General features: G+C 38.3%; 1 protein-coding gene, 1 non-coding gene and 1 pseudogene across 2 annotated transcripts; 2 read left to right on the plus strand and 1 right to left on the minus strand.

Annotated features, from left to right (window-relative positions):
- Positions 1–1566: 1566 nt before the first annotated feature.
- On the plus strand, positions 1567–5775 carry LOC132114835 (G-patch domain and KOW motifs-containing protein-like; annotated as a pseudogene).
- A 1780-nt stretch (positions 5776–7555) lies between these two features.
- On the minus strand, positions 7556–8410 carry LOC132114839 (splicing factor 3A subunit 1-like). The gene is made up of 3 exons (XM_059523190.1): positions 8031–8410; positions 7786–7903; positions 7556–7695 (listed from the first exon to the last, which is right to left on the minus strand). The coding sequence occupies exons 1-3, from the start codon at positions 8037–8039 to the stop codon at positions 7556–7558; spliced, it is 267 nt and encodes an 88-aa protein (XP_059379173.1). The 5' UTR covers positions 8040–8410.
- Positions 8411–12909: 4499 nt separating this feature from the next.
- trnar-ucu (transfer RNA arginine (anticodon UCU)) lies at positions 12910–12999 on the plus strand. Its single transcript is given in 2 exon segments — positions 12910–12946; positions 12964–12999. It is a non-coding gene; the product is annotated as a tRNA-Arg (tRNA).
- The last annotated feature ends 9166 nt before the right edge of the window (positions 13000–22165 follow it).

A 22165-nucleotide genomic window follows, 5' to 3' on the forward strand; every position in this document is an offset into this window, starting at 1 on the left:
ATATGAACATTTTCATTTTAGAAGAGCTGATTTTGTTCTGACTGTTATGTAAGATGAAGGTTTCTGACTGTCAAACGAGACAGTTATGTAGACAGTCAGTCAAGTCATGTATTCATTAAAAAAAAAAAGTTTGCCATCAGTTGTCAGAAGATGAAAGTGTTATTTTTGTGACTGATCCTTTCAGTGTTTAAGGGGTTTTCCCATGACTGGCATCAGTGCTGTTGAATGCATTGACTCAATTTCATTGATCTCTTATGAAGTACTGCAGAGAGCTGCAGCATTACAGGTAATGTGTTGATCGTCAGTTGAGCCTTGTGAAATGGTGCTTGAAGTTAAAGTAATTTCAACACCTTGTTTCAATTTATCAATGAATCAATGTTTTTAAATGTATCAGTTGAGTCACGAGTAATGATGGTGTCTTGCCTCCACCTCCTGGTGTAACAGTTTAACTGCATTGACTGACAGCCTGTGGAAAATGAGCGACTGTGTACTGATTCTGCTGAAACATCAACCACACTGTGGGAAAGCCTCTTGTCCAGTCAGATTTGAGAACTGGCACTTACTATTATACATGTATTAATATACCAGTGAGCTTAATTAGATAGACATTGAGCCACTCAAAATGACTGCAATGGAAATTTCTTCACTGCGACAGCCCAAGTTATTTAATAATAAAAAAGCTAATATGTTTTGTCTATAATATTTAACTGTATTGTGGTCAGCAAGATTTGAAAGAATAATTTATTTGGTCAAAAATACAGCAACAACTGTAATATTGTGAAATCTTATTACAATTTAAAATATTCTGTTTTTTTTTTCATTTTATTTGAATATATTTAAAAAAGTAATATTTTTATGTGATAGTAAAGTTGAATTTTCAGCGTCATTACTCCGGTCTTCAGTGTCACAGAAACTTTTAGAAATCATTTTAATATGCTGAGTTGCTGCCAACCAAACATTTCTTAATATGATCAATACAGTGAAAACTGTGGTGCTGCAGATGCTTAATATATTTGTAGGAAACCGTGATACATTTTTTTCAGGATTCTTTGATGAATACTAAGTTCAAAAGAAGAACATTTATTTGAATTATGTAAAAGGAAAGGAAATTGACCTCAGTAAAATTCCCATGTTAGTATGCTAACTATTTTACAAGAGCAGTGGCTGTTATTGGTACTGCACCACTTTGGGATTGCTGTATTTCACTGCTATCTATACTGTATGCAGATTACAAATCTGGGTCACATGAGTGTGTTTGTACTTGCTGAGGATTTCTAATTAAATTATATGTGTTGATTTGTGTAGTGTATTATATTAAACTCACTAGTGGTCTATCAGCGTATGCTGTGCGGCTGCTGGAGCTGTTGTCCAGTAATGGTGGCAAATGTGGTGTATGCACACAGGGCAGTTCAAGGTCATTGCACATGCAGTGCCCTTGTTGCATTGTGTGTGTGTGTGTGTGTAGGATAAGGTAGTGTCCTAATGAAATGAGCGATGAAGATCTCTCGTGCTGCATCTAAACAGCTTACTCTGCATAAACTCCCTCTCTGTCTTTCTTACTTAAATATGCTTAAATATGCTCAAAGACGTTGAGTAAATTTGACTCTGCCTCTCAAAGCACTTGTTTATTCCAATGCATATACATAAGCTGTAATATTTGATCTAAATATCATCTTCTCTGTCGGTTGAGGTGTGTGTTTCTAATTAGTGTTTTGTGTCTGAATGTGGTTTTGTTTGCTTTGACAGTCCGTGCTTGATTTCTCTGTGGAGATGTTTGAGATGTGTATACTATAGAGGCTCATGTGCTATGATTCAGTCCACAGATGCGGACTATGACCGTGTTCCTGTGGAGGCTTATGGGTTGGCAATGCTGAAGGGAATGGGCTGGAAGCAAAGAGAGGGAATCGGACACACATTTCCCCCAGTTAAATGTAACTGAAGTAATTAAAAGGAGTGGAGAGAGAGAGAGAGAGAAGGAAAATTGAGCCTATTTCTCCCACATGAGCACCACTTTATCATGGTTCATCTTTGACCTCTGCAGTGTCTTTATAGTTTCTTCACTGTTTTGTGTGATAAGCACTTTCTAATGCACATGATTTTTGGCTCTCCACAAGTCTTTTCTGCTCATGTTTCCTTGTGTTGGGATTATTGTCCCGGCTGGAGACATCAATGATGTGAGATCATGATTTTATGTCAAATGCAATAAAGATTTATTTCAGACTGGCAGGTAGAATCGCACGCTTTTTAATCTTCTGTGCTTACGAGCCCATCTGTCTGCTTATATGAACACGGGAACACACAGGAAGCTCTTTTTTTGATATGCATATGAGGGAAGTTTTAGCTTGTTGTTTATGTTTGAAATATCCTAATAGCTTCTTGTAAAAAAAATTAATATATACTTATTTTCTCCTCTTATTTCTTGTTAGAGATGTGAAGCCCATAGAGCATCAGTTAAGGCCTAAAGGGCTGGGTTTGGGTGCCGATCGCTCTGCTATTAGAGACCTGGAGCCCGGTGTCCCCAAGAGACCTCCTAAATCCGGTGAGGAGAAGAAGGAAGAGGAGGCGCTGGTTCTGGGGCCTGGAGGATATGTGCAGGTCCAGGCAGGAGCCCATAAAGACGTGTATGAGAAGGTAAATGGACTTTATTTATTTCATATTCACTCCTGTGACAGTAATGCTGAACCAGTGTACTGACACACTAATGCTCAGAAAGAAATAAGATGGACTATTCAAGGCTTTTTCAGAGGCAGCATAGCACAATGTATTGGTCTGGGTAAAGTGTCAGATTTTATATTAATATACTAAAAAATAAAACCTCTAAAGTTGATTTTAAAAAAAAGATCAGCTTCAGATGGTAACCACATCCGCTTAGTGATTAATAGAAGTTGTTAGCTCCCACATATTTAAAATAGTTTGTAAAATAAATTGCGATATATAAGTATATATGCTATTTAATGTAAGTCATGTAAATGAAATAATGGAATTTTTGTTCTGGAATATTAGTCTGGTATTCATTATTTGCTTTTGCCCTTTCCCTGTCTGATTTGATGTATTTATTTATTTGTTGATTCTGTCTCTTTTTCTCGTTGGCAGATAGAGGGAGTGGATCCAGATAACACCAGAGTCGTAGTCAAACTTACCATCTGCGGCAAGACGGTCACCATCATTCAGCACTCTTTAAAACTAGTCACCCGTAAGGAATACAACAAATACAGCAAAGACCTCAGTGAGTCTGCTTTTACTATGTGTTCACTGTCATTTTACTTTTAAATAAGCGGATATAGTATTTATGGCTAAGTTTTCCACATGCAAATGAATCAAATGGGTTGATGTCCTGACTTTGGCATTCTTGATAAATCTCGGTTTTTCCCCCACTTAAATATTCTTTTAAAGACAAATAAAGAGTAATATTTATTTGCCATGCAAATGAATTGATTTCCATATTTTGACATTGTTTCTAGTGAAACTGTTTGTCCAGAGGGAAATAATGTAGTGCAGGGTGTTTTTTGGTTCATTATAATTTCACTGAATTGTTAAAGTGAGATCGAGAGAGGGGGAAGGACAGAGACTGAGATCAGAAGAAAAGAAAACACAGAGAATCAAGTACAGACAGGTAAGACAGACACTCATGAATGCAGTATTTCTCATGTATATGTGATTAAATCAGTATTTAATTGCATGACTTTGCTCTTCATCCCAGAGAGAAGCCTCCTCCAGTAAAAGAGTCACGGCCCTCCCCTCCAGCCCGCTCATGGCTCCAAAGAGACCCCTGCGTGCGCTTCATTGATAAAGCATTCAAAGGAGGCAAATACTACAACTCAAAGGTGCTTCTATTATAGTGAGCCTGGTGTGTTTAGAAAAGTATCTGTTTAATGCTGCGAGATACTAAAGTGTCTGTATTGGTGTTTTGGAGGAAACACACAAGATCTGTTCTGGTCTTCATAAATAAGCTGAACAGAATGCAGCTACATTTTTTAAAGACACATTTGCCAATTATAGTTAAGATATAACTAAGACACAGACTATTAGTAAATATTTAAGTTTTTAATTTTTGAATTTGATTCGTGTTTAGATGAGAGTGGAGGACGTCCTGACGCCCCACACCTGTGTGTGTCGTACAGAGGAGGACCGACTGCTGGATGGTATGACACACTCTGACCTTCATCATTATAAGAGACTGTTTAACAGTGAGGCTTTTTGGTCTAATAGCTGGTTGTAAGTTTTACTCATTTGTCTGTTTCAGATATTAGACAGAAGACGCTGGAGACCATCGTACCCAAGTACGACTCAAACTACATTATGGTGGTTCTGGGAGAACACAGAGGACAGGTACAGTATATGGATTCACTTGCTTGTGTAGTACAGCATGGCTCTGTGCCAAATCCTAGTGGGCTGCCTTCTTACACAGCATTGTAAGCATCATAGACACACATTTAGTCCAGTTCCAGAATGCACAGCAAAATCTAAAATGGTGAATCAACATTTTATTTACTACTATAAAAAGACCCACCTAATTAAAATGAAATATTTGTGTGTACCATGCATGCATCACCTTGGAGTATTACGTCTTTATCTTAGCAACATGTTAACGTGTCTTAGAAAGAAGCTGCCTATGTAGACAGCAAGGAAGTGCACTAGGGTATGGACTCAAGCCCACAGGTTATCTATCTTCCTTATGTATTTGTGGTCCACACTCATATTTTGTCACTAGCATAATCATTAAATCTTTCATAATAAGTCATTGAATTATATCCATATGCGAAGATGTGCATTTTTGCAGTAGAATCATAATGCATGCCTTCTGCAGGTGGGCTGCATCCTGGAGCGAGACAGAGAGAAGAGTCGAGCCATGGTTCAAATGGACCGGTACGAGGAGCAGGTGTTCACACTCGACTATGACACATCTGTCATTATGTGGGCGCAGCTGAACACTGAGAAGCCAACCTGAAACCACAACTCACCCTTCATCATCCCAACTCTGTTCTGCTAAGGACAACATCCTTAGTTGTGATTGGCTGCTTTTCCCCTGAATTTATAGAGACCAACATATCAGATAAATTACATTTAAATACAACCAAGACTTAATTTATTTTGCTAGTTGTGCTGTTGTATTTTTAAATGCAGGTTTAAACCCGAATGTGGAGTCATACTTGGACTCAACTGCTGTTGTTCTGTGACAGTGGTTCATCTGCATAATCAGATGATCTTAAAGCAACATAACATCCTGTTAGTAAGTCTGTTATGTTGCTAAATGAAAAAATGCCATGTTTTTCTCTGTATAGTAATAATGCACATTTACACAGGTCAGCAGGAGCATCAGTGTTTGAGTTTCTGCTGCTGTGACTACTACGTGACTTCAGTCATTTATTACAGAGATTCTAAACAAAAACATGATTCATTCCTTAATTTGTAAAACTCTTAAAATTAAAGCCAAAACTCTGAATGCGCCTTTAAATAAAGTTTATTTAGCAGGGAACAACATCACTATCTTAAGTAAAATGGCAATTGTTTATAAATTATACAACACATGGTGTATTTACAAATGAATATCAGTCCCAAATGTTTTGAAAAATCACTATTCCCAAGACACACTATTCCTGCTCAGTCATCATCATCATCATCCTCCTCCTCTTCCAGGCGTCTTGTCTTCTGAGTGTTTGCTCTCAGGACAGCTCCACGACTGGGGTACAGTCTCTGCTGGAACAGGGGTCCTGCCGCTGTGGTGTCCGCTCCAGTCTTTGCCTCATTGCGTTTGGGGAGACCAGTACACCATAAGTCCCTGAAAGCAGCAGCAGCTTTTTCCAGAGCTCATTTAAGTGCATTGCATTGTAATTTGTTGTATACTAAACATTTCTGCAACTTTAGTAGGTATCCAATGTAGGGCCCTATGATTTCCGCAATGTGGAAAACAAACTCAGTATAAAAATGGTATTTACTGTATAAAGTGGAATTGTCTGTGAATATTAAACCACTGCTATTTAAATATATAGTCTGCATGTTTTATGTCTCTGTGAAAGCACCCATCGGTTTGTCTAGCACACATACTGAAGCATGCATGATGCTCGCTGTGTTTTCAGCGCCTGCCGTCTCATTACATGAGGACATGAATACATGAACTTGATCTCCAGAGCTGCTCTGAGTCACTTAATGAGCATCCCACCATTTCATTTGATAAACCTACTGTCTGATACACATAAAAACTCAAAAGATCTTCATTACAACTCTTTACTACAAGTGCAGTTAAACTTGAAGACATAATTACAAAAATATATTACTATTTTACAGTAGAACATTTAAAAAAAGTAATAAAATACTACAGTTGAATTAATAACAATAATAATAGTTTATTAAAACTTTAAGGAAATCACAATTTTTCTTCCATTTTTTTTAAATAGTAAAGCTCAGCATTGTTTGCCAAAAAAGAAAGGAAGTATTCAAATTTATTTTGATTTAAAAGATTATTTGCCTCATATTCATTTAATTATAATTGTGAAAAGACATTTATACTAGAAAAATTTAACAAAAAAAAAAGTAAATAAAAAATTAAAACATTTCATTGGGAACTATTATTTAAAAAATGTTAAACAGCTAATCAATTTTATTTTAAATTAATGATGATTAAAATGTAATTAAATCATTAAAACAGAATTCAAGAAATGTACAATGTAAAACATGTCATTTAGGAAAAATAAAATGGAATTTAGCAATAAATAAATAAAACAGGCCCATCCGTCTGTCTAGCTCCCTGTCTCTGTCCCAGTCTCTGTCTTGATCTCTGTCCCGTCTGTCCTCCCTGTCTCTGTCCCGATCGCGCTCTCGGTCTCTCTCTCGATCCCTGTCTCTCTCTGCCTTCTCGTAGCGGTTGTCCCCTTTGTCATGTCCAGTCTCACCTTGGATGAAAAACACAAACAGTTTCAGCATATGTCTCAATATGTCTCAATAATGTTACTTATAGAAGCACACAAATGAGTGCACACTTGTTTTATGACCTTAAATATAATTAAGAACTGCTTACCAAGCAGGGTCAAAAACTTTGTACCAATTCGTTGGTAAATTTTCAAGTCTTGTAGCTTCATATTCAACGTTGTTATCATTATAGTCTTCAGCGATGATCTCCTCTTCAGCCTCTGAGAATGATGATAATGATGAGAAATGATAAATGAAATGAAAACATGAACCCATGATTGACTATGTTTTATGGATCACCCAGTAAGATTAATATGCAAATATACCGTGGTCAGTTTCACAATGCCTCTAGCGAGGCGCGCGAGTAAAGCTGGAGGCAGAGGCATCTGAAGAGAGCATCAATTAAGGCCTAAAGGGCTGGGTTTGGGTGCCGATCGCTCTGCTATTAGTGACCTGGAGCCCTGTGTCCCCAAGAAACCTCCTAAACCTGGAGAGGAGAAGAGGAGAAGAGGGAAGAGGAGGCGCTGGTTCTGGGGCCTGGAGGATATGTGCAGGTCCTGGCAGGAGCCCAGAAAGACCTGTATGGAAAGGTGAATGGACTTTACTTCATCCATATTCACTTCTATGACAGTAATGCTGAACCCGTGTACTATGACTGCTCCAGCCAGCGGGGGCCCAGCAGGCCGATGCACATGTGCTCCTGCATCTTATTGGCTGGAATCTTCTCACCAGTGATGGGAGAGATGAGGTACTCTCCACGGGCGACCACAGGAGGCAGAGGTTTAGAGGCTGAAGGAAAGATGAGATAGAAAGTGAGGGGATATAATAAAATATTTTCTGTTCTAGTATGTTAAAGTGTGTGTTTAAAAATGGCTTTACCCTTGGGGTCATAGTCTTTGCGGATGATAACCTGGTCCGGGGTGGGGGGCAGAGGTAGTGGCACAGGGTTATCAAGGGGTAGAGGAGCCTTCATGCCATCATCCTCTTCATCAGAGCCCTATGGGAGAGGAATAACAGATCAATCAGAGTGTTAATTCACACACTTCTATGAGCTGCTCATTTGTTAGATTATGTGAAGATGTAACATCCTTGTCCCACTGATATGATCACCCTGGTTGTCTCACCTCGTCCATGTCCTGCAGCTGTGTCCTGGTCTAACTGAGCAGCATGTCCTACCTCCCTGCCCTCTCTCTCATCCTCTTCATCTTCACTCTGAACCTCCATCTCCATTTCCTCACTCTTTCCAAACTTCTCATAGCGCTCCTGGATCAGGATACGAGCGCCCAGCTCCTCAGGAGTAGTGGGAGGAGGGAAATTACCTGTAATATGTATAATAGTTTCAAAAAATTATTATTATCATTAATAACAATCCAAATATCAACAACTATTAATATAATAATTAATAAATATTAATTATTAATTTATATTATATACTAATAGGGATGTGAAAAAATCTCATGCAACAAGATCTCGCGATATTTAAATGTGATGAGATTTCTCATTGAGGTGATATCACCATGATGGAGTGTGAGGGTGAAATTAGCACAGAATATGACACCACAAACGCTTACATTACTCCACTGTCATTTTGCTTTTTTATAGAAATAAAAACCATTTAATTCAATTGGATAATGGACGCTTCAATTCTAAACCAAAAGCTAATGCTCTTCTTATGAGTGCAGCAGAAATCAGAGTTCACTGATCACATGTCAAGAGAAAAGTGAGATGACTGACAAAACCATGGCGGAGGATTCGTTGTACAACTGGGCTTGAGCGTCTGACAAATGGCTTATCTTGTAGAATCCACACTCAGCACCGCCGCTTCTTAAACAGAGTACGCGTGATAGCAAATTCAAAAGCGAAAGTCAAACAAAAGCGCGTTTTAAAGGGATTTAAATACCCACACATTTTGAGACCGGCTCCCTGATGCATGCACATTAGGTTACATACAATTATTTCTAATATCAAACCTATCTTAGGCTGGACTGTGTAGTTAATCTCTTAGCTCAGTATCATGCTTGATGAAAAATGTGGTCTCTATTTCCACTTTGAATATTGAGAAATTACTGTTATTATAGTTGCACTTATTGTTTGCACTGACGACTAAGAAAAAAATGTGTTATTTCTTTTTGTTATTTATACTGTTTCATGGAATGGAGTTCAGTTAAGAGGTCACACACAGCTTCAATCAGAAGTTCTAGAAGCTCATAATTGATGTAAAGTTCTAAGGTCTGAAGAGACTCGTGTGAAATCATTCAGGAGAGAAGCCAGTGAGTTGTTTGTGTCTGCAGTTGGCTAACTGAACCAAAGTTCTGGGAAGAAATTTTAGCCATTAACAAAATAAAGAGCATTTTTCTGATGCAACAGTATGATTGTGCAAATAAAAATCTTGAAATATTTGAAACCACACATTGTGTTAATTGCATATGCTCACCTTGCTCATTTGGCTGAAAGTCTACAGTCTCCACCACCACAAAGTCATGCCAGTCAATCTGAGCATAAGCCACTCTCTCCTTCTCTCGCTCCTCCTCTTCCTTCTTCCTAATACCTCACCTAATATATTGGGGAAAGATGTGTTATTACAGATATAAGGTCAGTCTGATCTTAACATCATTTCGCTATCATATGAGTTTCACATCTCAGACTGATCCAGTGAGAAACAGCCTGAGAGAATATTTGGGACCTACTGAATTCAACAAGTAATGGCTTATAATATATAACATATATTTAAGAATTTCAGTTCTACTCTCTGATTCACCATAAGTTTCCTATTGTGGTTTTCCATTAAGAGTGATCTGGAATGGCTGTTATAATTACCTGGTCCAAGTCCTCGCGAGGATTCTCTGCTTCCTTCTTCAGTTTCAGAAAAAGACCTTTTTGAGGGATTAAAACCTGCAAAAAGCCAATCATTTAAGTGAATCCCAAAATACTCCACTCTCTTTAGCCACCTTAATCTGATTTGTTCTTTGCATCGCTATCGTACCTTTATATATTGCTCCACCAGTTTTGTAAAGTAGTTAAACAAGCTGTGCTGTGGTCAAAGAAAATCAAACTGGAAGTTCCTCTGCTCCTTCTGCATCAGCTGTGTGAGAAACTGCCAGCCATTTCTGGGCAACAAACTGTGCGGTCAGCTTCACCACATCCAGATCAAACGCTGAGATGGAGGGAGGGTCGGCAATGAACTCAAACTCAGGTGGAGGCTCCCTGGGCACCATACTCTCATACTGTTGTGCAACAAAGATGGAACTTTAATTTTCTTTACCATGTAAATTTGTGCTAGAAATGTTTTAGAATGGGATATTTGTCTGATTTGTACATATAAATATCCTACTCTGCCTAATTCAATTCAATTCAAGTTTATTTGTATTGCGCTTTTTACGATACAATCATTACAAAGCAACTTTACAGAAAGTTACGTTTCTATAATATCTAGTAGTAGCTTATAAGTAGTGAATGTCAGTTTGTGCGCAAATGACAGGATTTTTGAGAAAAACATAAGACATAGTCAGCCAGATGATGAGCATAATTAACAACAATTATTATATGATGCAGTCATAGTTTATGCCTAACTGCATCACTACATTGTACAGTCATTACAGGAAAGCCATCTGATGTTCATTTATCTAAATAAATAGGCCTAACCTATTGTATATGGCTCTTAAATCACTGCTTATAAAAATTCAGTGTTGTCATTTTTGAATACCTCAACTGAATTGAGGTCATTTGTTTTATAATTTTATTACTGACTGTGTATAGGCCTACTTGTCTTTTGAATTGTTTTGTAAATTCAATTCAGTTTGAAATCAAGCTTCCTCGTGCTTTAAGTTACCCTATTTTAAGGACACAAATACACAGAATGAGCACATTTTTAAGATTTAGATTTTTGTAATGGTAATTGATCAAAAAATAAAATTCTGTAAAATAATGTAAATAACAGCCTATATAAAATCTGTTCATTATATATCATAAATGTTCATCTTTTTATAAGACTTGGATTAAACCAATTTTAAATCTTGAAATAATGAGTGCCTTGAAAAAATGGATGGACAAAAAATATTAAAATGTCTATATGGCAATATACAGTCTGTGATAGTTTTGCCAATGGTATTGAAAATGATTGTACATTACGAAATCAAAAATAACCCTACTTGCTTTTTTTAGTGCACAGTACTAGTCTTGTGGTGAAAAATTGAACCATGCAAGTCAGTACACTGAAAAAAAAAAAGTCTGCCATCGCTTCCGGCGCTGGAATGTCATTCTTGCTCTGATGAAGTCCGTTTGATGGCTTGGGAGAATCCTCTTGTTAAGTCATGATGTTATGACTGCTGTTTCCGGGTCCAAGCCTCTACTCATTTCACTTGAGAATACTCAGCAGCATTTATGAGCACTTTTTAATTATATTACATATTTAAGCTAAGCATTTAAAACTTTGCTGTGCACGCTACAGTCTCCGTACTTACCGTGTCTTAGACAGTAATATTTTAGCTGAATCACTGTCAGGCTATCTGGGATTTCAGTATAGAGAAAAAGGTTAAGGTTATAATTTTTCAGTATTATATGACATCATGAGCGTGTATAGGCTATGCACACAGTTTGTTGTTTTTTGGGGGGCGTCTGACAGAGCGTTAGGTAAGTGGTGAAGCATGATGTCAGACGTAACAAGCAGATATTCCTAAAGGGGTCCTATTATGCTTTTTTACTTTTTAAATTTTAGTCAGTGTGTAGTGTGTATGTTTGGGCATAAAAAAGATGTACTAAGTTATAAATCTCAAAGTTGATTCCAAAGAGAGATATTTCATTTAAAAAAATCCCTTTTCAAGAACTACAAAAAACTGCTAGTTTGAACTACAGCGTTGTTTTCCGGGGTTTGTAATGTCACAAAGCAGCCCATTAGAATATCTTTAAAATAAATCCCGCCTATGGAAATGGTTGGTTGGTGGCATGGCTGGACTGGCCATTGGGCATAACGGGCATTTGCCCGGTGGGCCGACGGGCTTTTTGGGCCGATATCTCATACTCATACTTTTTTTTTTTTTTTTTTTAAACGGCCCATAAAATTTGTACATCGGCGGCCCATTCGTTTTGTTTTGTTTTGCTTAATTGGCGGCGCTGGGTTTGTGCCGGTGTAATGCATTGGTCAAAGTCAGTGTTAGTTTTTTTTTCTGACAGACCAGCCCATGAAACACATAGATCAGCGGCCCATTGGCTCTTTTCTTGATTGACACTGGGCTCTGGCCCAATCACAACTTTAAACGAGTGAGCGAGCGGCAGCAGTGTCAGTGTGTATCTGTAAAAAAAAGATGGAGAAGAAACGCAAGGAATGTGCAGATAAATAGCATGAAAAAATAGAACCAGGCCCTTAAAGCAGACACTGTAAACTGTGTCAAAATATATGTTTTCTGACCTTCATCAGCTCCTGTGGCAGATGATGATAGTGAGGACGGAGGATCAGGAGAGAGATGAGAAAGTGTAGAGCCTGCGGTAAGCATAACTACTTTCAAAACACTTAGGCCATGTCTTGAGTGTAGATTATTTCCACATCTGCATAGTCGACGATTACCGCAATTCACTAGAAATTTAATAAGAGGCGTTTGTAAACCATGTTTTCCGCCAAAATAAAAGCTTGATGCAGTTTGCGTCAAAATAAAAGATCATGTGCTGATCTCTTTCAAGTATAGAAATTGGTACAACTAATTAAGAAAGTTTCCTTTATTTTTTTGTGCAAAGATGGGTGGTGTTTATGATCGTATAGTGGGCCAGTCTGGGCAAAAATGCCCGGGCCGATTTTTTGTCCCAGTCCAGCCCTGGTTGGTGGAGAGGGCTGAGGTCATGGTTTGAACACTAGGCTGAGTGGATCAGACAAGACGATGACAGAGAAGTGCTGCTGTAGCATCAAGTTTTGAGGGGAGTCATGAAAAAGGCTTTTGCTAAAAGATGGAGCAGTTCCCCCTTTGTCAGGAAAATCTGCTGTATCTGCATCACAGCCTGTAAGTGTGCTACTATGGCTCTGTGGCGCAATGGCTAGCGCATTGGACTTCTAGACTGCCAGATGAGGCCATTCAAAGGTTGTGGGTTCGAGTCCCACCAGAGTCATTACTTTGGGAAGTCGTGGGCTAATGGTTAGAGAGTCAGACTCGCAATCAAAGGGTTGTGGGTTCAAGTCTTGGGCCGGCAGGAATTGTAGGTGGGGGGAGTGCATGTACAGTACTCTCTCCACCTTCAATACCACGACTGAGGTGCCCTTGAGGAAGGCACTGAACCCCCAAATGCTCCCTGGGCGCCGCAGCATAAATGGCTGCCCACTGCGCCGTGTGTGTGTTCTCTGCTCTGTGTGTGCACTTTGGATGGGTTAAATGCAGAGCACGAATTCTGAGTATGGGTCACCATACTTGGCTGAATGTAACTTCACTACTTTATTTGTTGTTGTGTGTGTTATTTTCGTTTCAAAGTAAGTTGAATGCCGTTTCTGCGATGTAATACATATTACCGTTGCGCTCATCTGTAGATATTAAATACATTTGTTTTTAAGCAGTTTTTGACATCATATCTAAAATGTGATTTAGCCAAAAAAAATAACAATAATGTTACCACTCTAATATGTTCTTGCAATATCCATGCGTGCAAAGGTTAAGCGTGATCCTCTGGTTTAATATTTTCAGGGTCTGAATCCGGCTCAAACTGATATGACAATATTGATGCCATCTTAACTATCGGTCTTTGTCAGACACATGGTTTTGTTGTGTGTGACGTCACCGCAGCGCCATTTTTGAGGTATCGCTATTGACTGAAACAACGGCGATTACAAGAATAGAAGTAAATAATAGAATAAATAACTAATATAACTACTTAGATAACTATCTAGATAATAAGTAAATATAACTCGCAAACCTGGAGAAGCAAAATAAGATTGAGAAAAGGCGTACCGAGATAAACTCAATAAAGATGCCAGGGACCATTATTTGGAGAAATTGTCATCCATTCATAACATAGATCCATATGAGCTGACTGTATTAATTTGGAGTGCTGACCCCGCATTGCTACCTTCATCCTCATACTTAGACATTGTAAATTATCTTGTTTATGGTATAAGCGCATATACCAGTGAACGATTTAAAATCTATAAATCTCTGGAAGCCCACGGACATTTCACCAATGGCTGGGTACAGGAGGGGGGGTCCTAACAATAATGATAAACAATACAAAATAATAATAAAGAGTAAGTATTAAAGATAATTCCAAACTCATAAACACAAAGACACACACTCATTCACATACCCACGCACACTCCAACAATGCTCCCCGAAACTAGCACCTCCCAGCCCCCAGCCAGTATTTCACAAACTTTGCACAGATATGGTATGATAAAACAATATAATAAAAATACTGAGATACAAAAACAGAAAATAAAATAAATCCCTCTGCGAAAAATAGAAATTGACATTTGCACACATAAGCATACTATACACCCCTTATGAATACAGCAGCTTGCATGCACAGGTAAAATATGCAATACATATTTATACAAAAATACACACATATATACAATACACTGGACCGTGAGTAATATGAGTCTTAAAACAGTTCAGAAACAAGAACAGGATGTTTGAAAATGGGTAATTAAAGATGATTTGAAAATATGAAAAGAAGTAATCGACCTAAGAGAGGAAGGAAGATTATTCCAATCTGATGGAGCTTTGAATTTAAAAGCACGACGACCAATTTCTTTACTGATTCTAGGAGTAACTAGAAACAGTTGACCCATGTGCCTGAGGCTGTATTGAGAGCTGAGAGGGATTAAATGGTCTTTCAGATATGATGGGAAATTAAAATAGAAACATTTGAAAATGAGTGTTAACCAGTGGAGTTGCCTTCTGTACTTCGGTGCAGGCCAGTTCAAGGACTCATACATTAAACAGTGATGGGTTCTATAAGGACACCTGAGCACAAATCTACATAGACTATTATATAATACGTTAAGAGGACTGAGATTAGTTTCAGAGGTGTTACCATAGATCACGTCAGCATAGTCCAATATTGGGAATATTAGTTGTGTTATAATTCTTTTCCGAACTTCTTGTGAAAAACAATCAGCCGAACGATAAAGTGATTTCAGACAACCAGATATTTTCTTAGTGATCGTATTAATATGATATTTAAAGGAAAGCCGGGAATCAAGCCAGAGGCCTAGATATTTAAGTTCTTCAATTTTGTCTATAGTTGTTCCATCAAGAAGGGTAATAGACCAGTTAGTTAACAACGAAGGATCAGGTCGAGTGCAAAACAACATGTTATATGATTTTCTCTTATTCAGGAGAAGCTTGTTTGACAAAAACCATCTTTGAACCAAATTGAAATCAAATTGTAAAGAGTTTTGAATTTGTGAGATGTCAGAACTGGAAAAGTATAATACAGTGTCATCCGCATATAAATGAATTTGGCAGTCAGAACAGATTTGAGAAAGATCATTAATGAAGATTGAGAACAAAAGCGGACCTAAGGATGAGCCCTGAGGAACACCTTTATCAATGATCTTGAAATCTGATTGACTTCCCAGGATGGAGACACACTGACTCCTATTATGAAAAAATGAGTTAAAAAATAATAGAGAGTTGGAGGAAAAACCAATAGCATACATTTTATCTAAAAGAAGATAGTGATCAACCATATCAAATGCTTTTGAAAGATCTATAAAAATAGCACCCGTAAGCATATTGCTGTCAGCTGCGGACAGTATGTCATTAGTAAATTTTAAAAGAGCGGTAGTAGTTGAATGGCAGGGTCGAAAGCCTGATTGGTGTGGAGATAATATATTATGATCTATAAGATATGTAGATAATTGATTAAATATTTTTTTGTTCGAATATTTTTGCTATACTATTGATAATAGAAATTGGTCTATAATTATTAGTATCTGATGTGTCTCCTCCTTTATGAAGAGGGATTAGTCTAGCACTTTTCCATGATTTGGGTGTTTCACAGGTTGCGAAAGATAAATTAAATAAGTCAGCCAATGGAAATGACAAAACATGAGAGGCAAGTTTAAAGAACTTAAGTTCCAGACCATCTGGACCAGCACTGCATCCAGAGTTTAGACTATCAATAACCCGCTGAACATCGACTGGAAAGATCGTTTTAAAACAAAATGAGCCGCCACACCTATTCTGAGTCGATTTAAGACCAACGCTCGTGTAGCCAGACAGAGAGCTGCCAATTGTAGAAAAGTGCTGGCTGAATGCCTCTGCAATTAATAAGGGTTCACTCACAGTTTGATTATTTATTCTAATATGCATAGCAGAGCTTTTTGTGGATTTTTTGGTAATATCATTAATTCTCTTCCAAAATTTCTTCGGGTTCTTAAAATCAGTTAATAGGTGATCCTTATAGTAATTTGCTTTAGCATTTCTTGTCTTGGTTTTACATTTGTTCCACAACTCCTTATATGCATTCCAATCATTAGAGTCCTTTGTGTTGCGGTATTGTTTCCAGGCCTTGTCCCTTTGTTTGAATAAATATATGAGATCACCCTTGATCCAAGGTAAATGTCGACCCTTGACCTTAATTGATATACAAGGAGCATGCTTGTTGATAATCTCGAAAAACTCGTAATAAAAAAAACTCCAAGCATCTTCCACAAATGAAATTAATTGAAATCTCTCCCAGTTTATGTTTAATATATCCTGTATGAAAAGTACAGGATTAATTTTATTGAATTGTCTTACTTTAATCAATTTAGGAGGAAGACGAGGTACTTTGATTTTCCAAAAACAAAAAACCATAGAGTGGTCACTAAAAGAATCAGGTAGAACCCCAGATTGTAAAATTCTGTCAGGATGGGAGACTAAAATCCAGTCAAGCAAAGATGAGGAACTAGGACAGACTCTAGTAGGTTCAGTTATGAGTTGAGTTAGATTTATACTGTTAAAGAGATTACGATCTTTTTGCGAGGAGCGGTCAAGCCAATTAGAGTTGAAGTCACCTAATATGATCAATTCACAGTTATCATCTAAAGAATTAATGGTAGACAAAATACAATCAGTAGTTTCTGCTGGCGCAGATGGAGGTTTATAAATATTTCCAATGATTAAATGTTTATTTTCATGAAAAATAATTTTAACGAAAAGGCCTTCAAAATGTCGGGGATTCTCATTCGGAAGAACAAGTTCTGCAGTCAGATTAGATGATATATATGTTAAGAGGCCCCCACCTCTTGAACCTCTATCGTTCCTAAATACAACATAATTGTCAAGTTTGATTTCGTCATCCGAAATATTGCTGTTTAGCCATGTTTCAGATAGAGTAATTACATGGGGTTTATTATAGGTAAGCCAGGCTCTCAATAAATCCAATTTCGGTGGCAAACTCCTAATGTTCAAGTGAATAACATACATCCCTTTAGCACAATTCATCAAAAAATAACTGAATAAGTAGGCCTATGTGTATAATCAGGCAGTGAAAATGCACACAGAGCATCATCGCAAATTGTGGTATATAACAAGTGAAATGGGTGGAGAGAGAGGCAGAAGGAGAGCAACAGACACAAACACACACGCACTCACACATAGACCAGACAGGAAAGTGCATACGGCATAGGAACCAGCACATACCGCTCTATCCAAATAAGTAATAATAAAAAATAAAAAATAAAAACTAAATTCACAACTCAGTCTGCATGGCTCAGCATAATGCGAGCATATCAAGATAAAAGGTCCAAACCTAATAACAGTAAAAAAATAAAATACAAAAATACAAAAAAATTTAATAAAAAAGAACCTTTATGAAGTCATCCAAAAACAAGCAAGCAAAAATAAGCTAATAATATGGTTCATAATTTTATTAGCTTCATAACCCCAAAAGTAGGCAATTAAATAATTATTCTAAACAAATTATTTCTTGGCTTCTATCATACCCAGTTTACTCTGGGTATGAAAATTGACTCAAAAAAATTTCGATTACCCATCTTTTTTGTTAAGCCATTTTACGACACTTGTGTTATGCTATACGGCAAACAATAGTAAGGCAGCTGCCATCACACATAAACAAATTTTGCCGGAAAGAAAGCAAAAATAAGGCAGCAGTCGCCAGCACAGTGATTCTATCAACGACAAGATTAAACATATGATATGAATAACAGAAGAGTTCCAAAAGTCACCAGCCATCAGTCTGCTGCCATATCAGAGTCAATGGAGGAGTTAATAGAAGAAATTACATCAAGGAATTTCTCCGCTTCGCCAGGAGTATGAAAGAAGTGCTTCTTACCAGCGTGGGTGACTCTCAGCGTGGAAGGAAAGATCAGTCCATATTCAATGTCCCGATCACGGAACTTTTTCTTCACAGTATTAAATTCTCGGCGTCTCTGAACTACTCCAGCGGAGAAGTCCGGGTAAATATGGACTCGAACTTCTTTCAAGGAGCCCTCTTTATTCACAGCCCTTACTTTGTACTGAAGGAGGTCCTTCTTGTCTCTGGCTAGTTTCATTATCTTTAACTTATCTTGGAAATGCTGAAACTTTACCAAAATAGGCCTGGGACCCTTGGCTTTAACGTTATCCATGATTCCGATGCGATGACAACGCTCAATCATAGGAGGAACGGAGAAATTTGTTTCACCTAGGAGCTGTGGAATCAGATGACTCATGAAGCCGAGGAGATCTTTGGCCTCTGCCTTCTCAGGTATGCCGATAAATCGTAGATTAGAACGTCTGCTTCGGTTCTCGGCGTCTTCAGTCCATGCTTTTAGGTCAGAATTTTCCTTTTCGAGCACCTTTACACGTTTGACACGCCCGGGGAGCAGTTGGGGGTTCGGTGCCTTGCTCAAGGGCACCTAAGTCGTGGTATTGAGGGTGGAGAGAGAACTGTACATGCACTCCCACCACCCACAATTCCTGCCGGCCCGGGACTCGAACTCACAACCAAAGAGGAAGGGTGAAATCACAAAGCTCATAGGGTTGAGGCTTGAAGCAGTTTTAGTTCTTTCTTGTTTCACCACAAATCATTAGCACCAAAAAAAAAATGTTTTTTTTTTTTTTTTTTTAAGTGGAAATATAAGTTACAACATCCTTATTAAAGAAATGGTTGAGCCAGCAGACTAGAGCTCTCAGCACTCACTCACTACACGGCAGCCATCTTGTTTAGTTTTAGTTTGAACGTGTCAAATAAATTGTTACAAATAAATTGTTATACTATCTGATTCTTGAAACATTGGCAAAAACATGTCCCCCTAAGAAAAGTGCTAATTCTGTTGGAAATTAATACAAATTTCATGCATAAAAAGAATCAAGGTTATAATCATGGGCTCCTTTGCAACTTTGTAAGGTTTTTTTATAGGTTTAATTTTTAATTTTTTTATTTAATGATTATATGCTGGCCCATTGCCTACAAAATCAGTTGTCCTCTGATAGGAGTATATCATTTCAACTTGATTAAAAAAACAAAAAGAAATAATTGAATTGAATAATATCTTTACCACACGAAAGAGTACACTGTAATATGTATTTAAAACTACAAACAGTGAGTTTTGAAAAATATTTACTATTATTTTGTGGTTGCTCAAATTGTGTCCCACATATTCGTCACCACCGTCAGATATTTATAAAAAGCAATAAAATCAGGCTACTACAAGGTCGACTACATTCCCGAGGACCCCATTTTTAAGCCTTCAGCTCTACTGCATGCATCAAGATCAATCAAGCTCCTGTAAGTTCGCTATTTTCCCTTAAACTTGTTCATATTTTTGGAGACTGCTACTGTCACAACCATAACATGTCAACACCGTCTATTTTGTATAAAAAATATTAAATTAGATTATGACATAAATGTATACTTTTTAAGAAGAGGTCTGAGGTAGCTAGCAACAGAGGGGAAACTAGATGGCTAATGTGAACAACTCATGTATATCATGTGAAAGAGTAGGTTTTTGTCACCACCGTCAGACGTCACCACCGTCAGGTTTTCTGTCTGACGGTGGTGACTTACAGTCTGACGGTGGTGACAAAATCCTCCAAATGGTCCTCAACGGAGGCTAGAATATAATTGTTGATCACAATAAATACCAATATGACCTGTAATGTATTTTAGGAAGTTATGGCTAGGCAGCAGCTATCTGTGGAGGAGAGAAGGAGAAGAAACAGGGAATATCAAAAGAAGAGGAGAGAGAAAATACACAGTGAGGCAGAGTTAAAGGAGGAATACCTCAGAACAGAAAGGCAAAGATGGAAGAAGAGGGTGGAGAAAGGGAAGGTAAAAAATATAAATGACTTGAATGAAAGGGAAAAGAGAAGTCAAAGAAAGGCTTGGAAACATAGACAACAAGTATCAAGAGAACGCAAGAGAAAGAGCTCAGATCCCCCAGAAACTCCCCCAGACAGTCCAGTGGATCAGGCCATACACAAGCCAGCTCGGAGTAGACAGGCTATAGCAGGTGAAAGGGAAAGAAAGAAAACAAGAGCAAGATACTCTAGAGAGATGAAAGCTATGAGAAATAAACTTCAAGAGGTAATGAAGGATAGAAACAAAATGAAAAAGCGTTGGGTACGAGAACATGCTTGGAATAAAAAAACACAAGAATCACCAAGAAAAAAAACAGAGCAGCTGCTGCGGGGAAGCCAACTCAAAAACCCCTCCATCAAGAAAACTCTGCTGTTCCACAATGCACTCATTCATGAATTGAAACAAAACAAGTCTGCCCACAAGAACTTGACTCTGTCGGGCAAGGTTCTAAAAAAATATTGACTCATTCACCAGGCAAGACAATTTTGCATAACATATAACACACTGCGGAAGAGGAGGCTTACTGACAAAAAACCTGCATACATTCAAACAATTACTCAGAAAGTTCAGGATTTCTACCATAATGCAGCACGAATGACAACTGACAAACAGGACACAATTACACGCAATAAATTAAAGCATCAGAGAATGATTCTGACTGATACAGTATTGAACCTCCACAAGGAGTTCACCAAGAAGGAACCAATAGTGAAGCTCAGTTATTCATCCTTCTGTGCCTTACGACCATTCTATGTCACAGCACCAAGACCGTCCGATCGTAAGACATGCCAGTGTCAGTACCATGACAATGCTAAGCTGATGCTTGAAGTCCTAAGAGAAAATGGAGTCGTCAAGTCTAGCAAACTGGAGGATAGTTTTGAACTTGTCTGCTGTTTACAGACAAGCGAGGCATGTCTTCTGCGCTCCTGCACCCGGTGTCTCCACAAACATACACTTCCCACACCACAGCAAGACCAGACCAATGTTGAATGGCAGCAATGGGAACGAGTTCAGGATCAAACAGCAGATGGGCTCCACTTCAACACAAGACGTGTGATGCCCAGTGGCACACTGGGATAGCTTATCCAACAATATGAAGACAAACTGAAGACCGAAACAACAACACATGTGTGCTCAGTTCAGAACCAGACCAGAGAGTTCAGGAGCATGATCGAGAAGTGTAATGATAGCACAGTAATTGTGCATGTGGACTTTTCTGAGGCGTGGAAATGCAAGTATAGTTCTGAGGTACAGTCATGCCATTTTGGTCAGAACCTCCCACAGCTTAACTTGCACACTGGCATGTACTATACAAAAGAACAGAAGACAGGCTTTTGCACTGTATCAGAATCCAAGCGACAAGATGCGTCTGCAATTTGGACTCACATGGAACCAGTCCTGACAGATATTCATTTAAAGTTTCCAAAAGTTGATACTATTCACTTTTGGTCAGACGGCCCCAGCAAGCAATACAAGAACAAGAAGAACTTTTCTCTCCTCTGCAGTGTCCCTCCAACTCTAGGTTTCAAGAGAACAACCTGGAACTTCTTCCCCACCTCACATGGGAAGGGAGCCCCAGACGGCATTGGAGGAACTGTGAAAAGGACTGCAGACAGCCTTATACTGCGGGGGAATGACATTGTGAATGGGAACATCTTCCATGAGATGGTTGGCAGAAGCCTCTGCAGCACTAAGCTCTATATCATTACTGAAGCTGACATGCAGCCATATGATGCACTCCTTTCTCAACCACTAAAACCTGTACCTGCAACAAGGAAACTCCACCAGGTCACACCGACATACAGAAATGACTCTGAGATCCACTATAGATCACTGTCTTGTTTCTGCAGTGAGCCACAGATGTGCGAGTGTTTCAGCCCAACAATATTCCAGTTGACTGCCAATGCACCCAGGGTACAGGTCGAGGATGACAGTCCTATACCAATGCAAAAGAGGAAAGGTCCTTTGGCAATGTTGATGGAGGAAATGGAAC

Source organism: Carassius carassius, chromosome 34 (assembly GCF_963082965.1).
Source record: "Carassius carassius chromosome 34, fCarCar2.1, whole genome shotgun sequence".
NCBI lineage: Eukaryota > Metazoa > Chordata > Actinopteri > Cypriniformes > Cyprinidae > Carassius > Carassius carassius.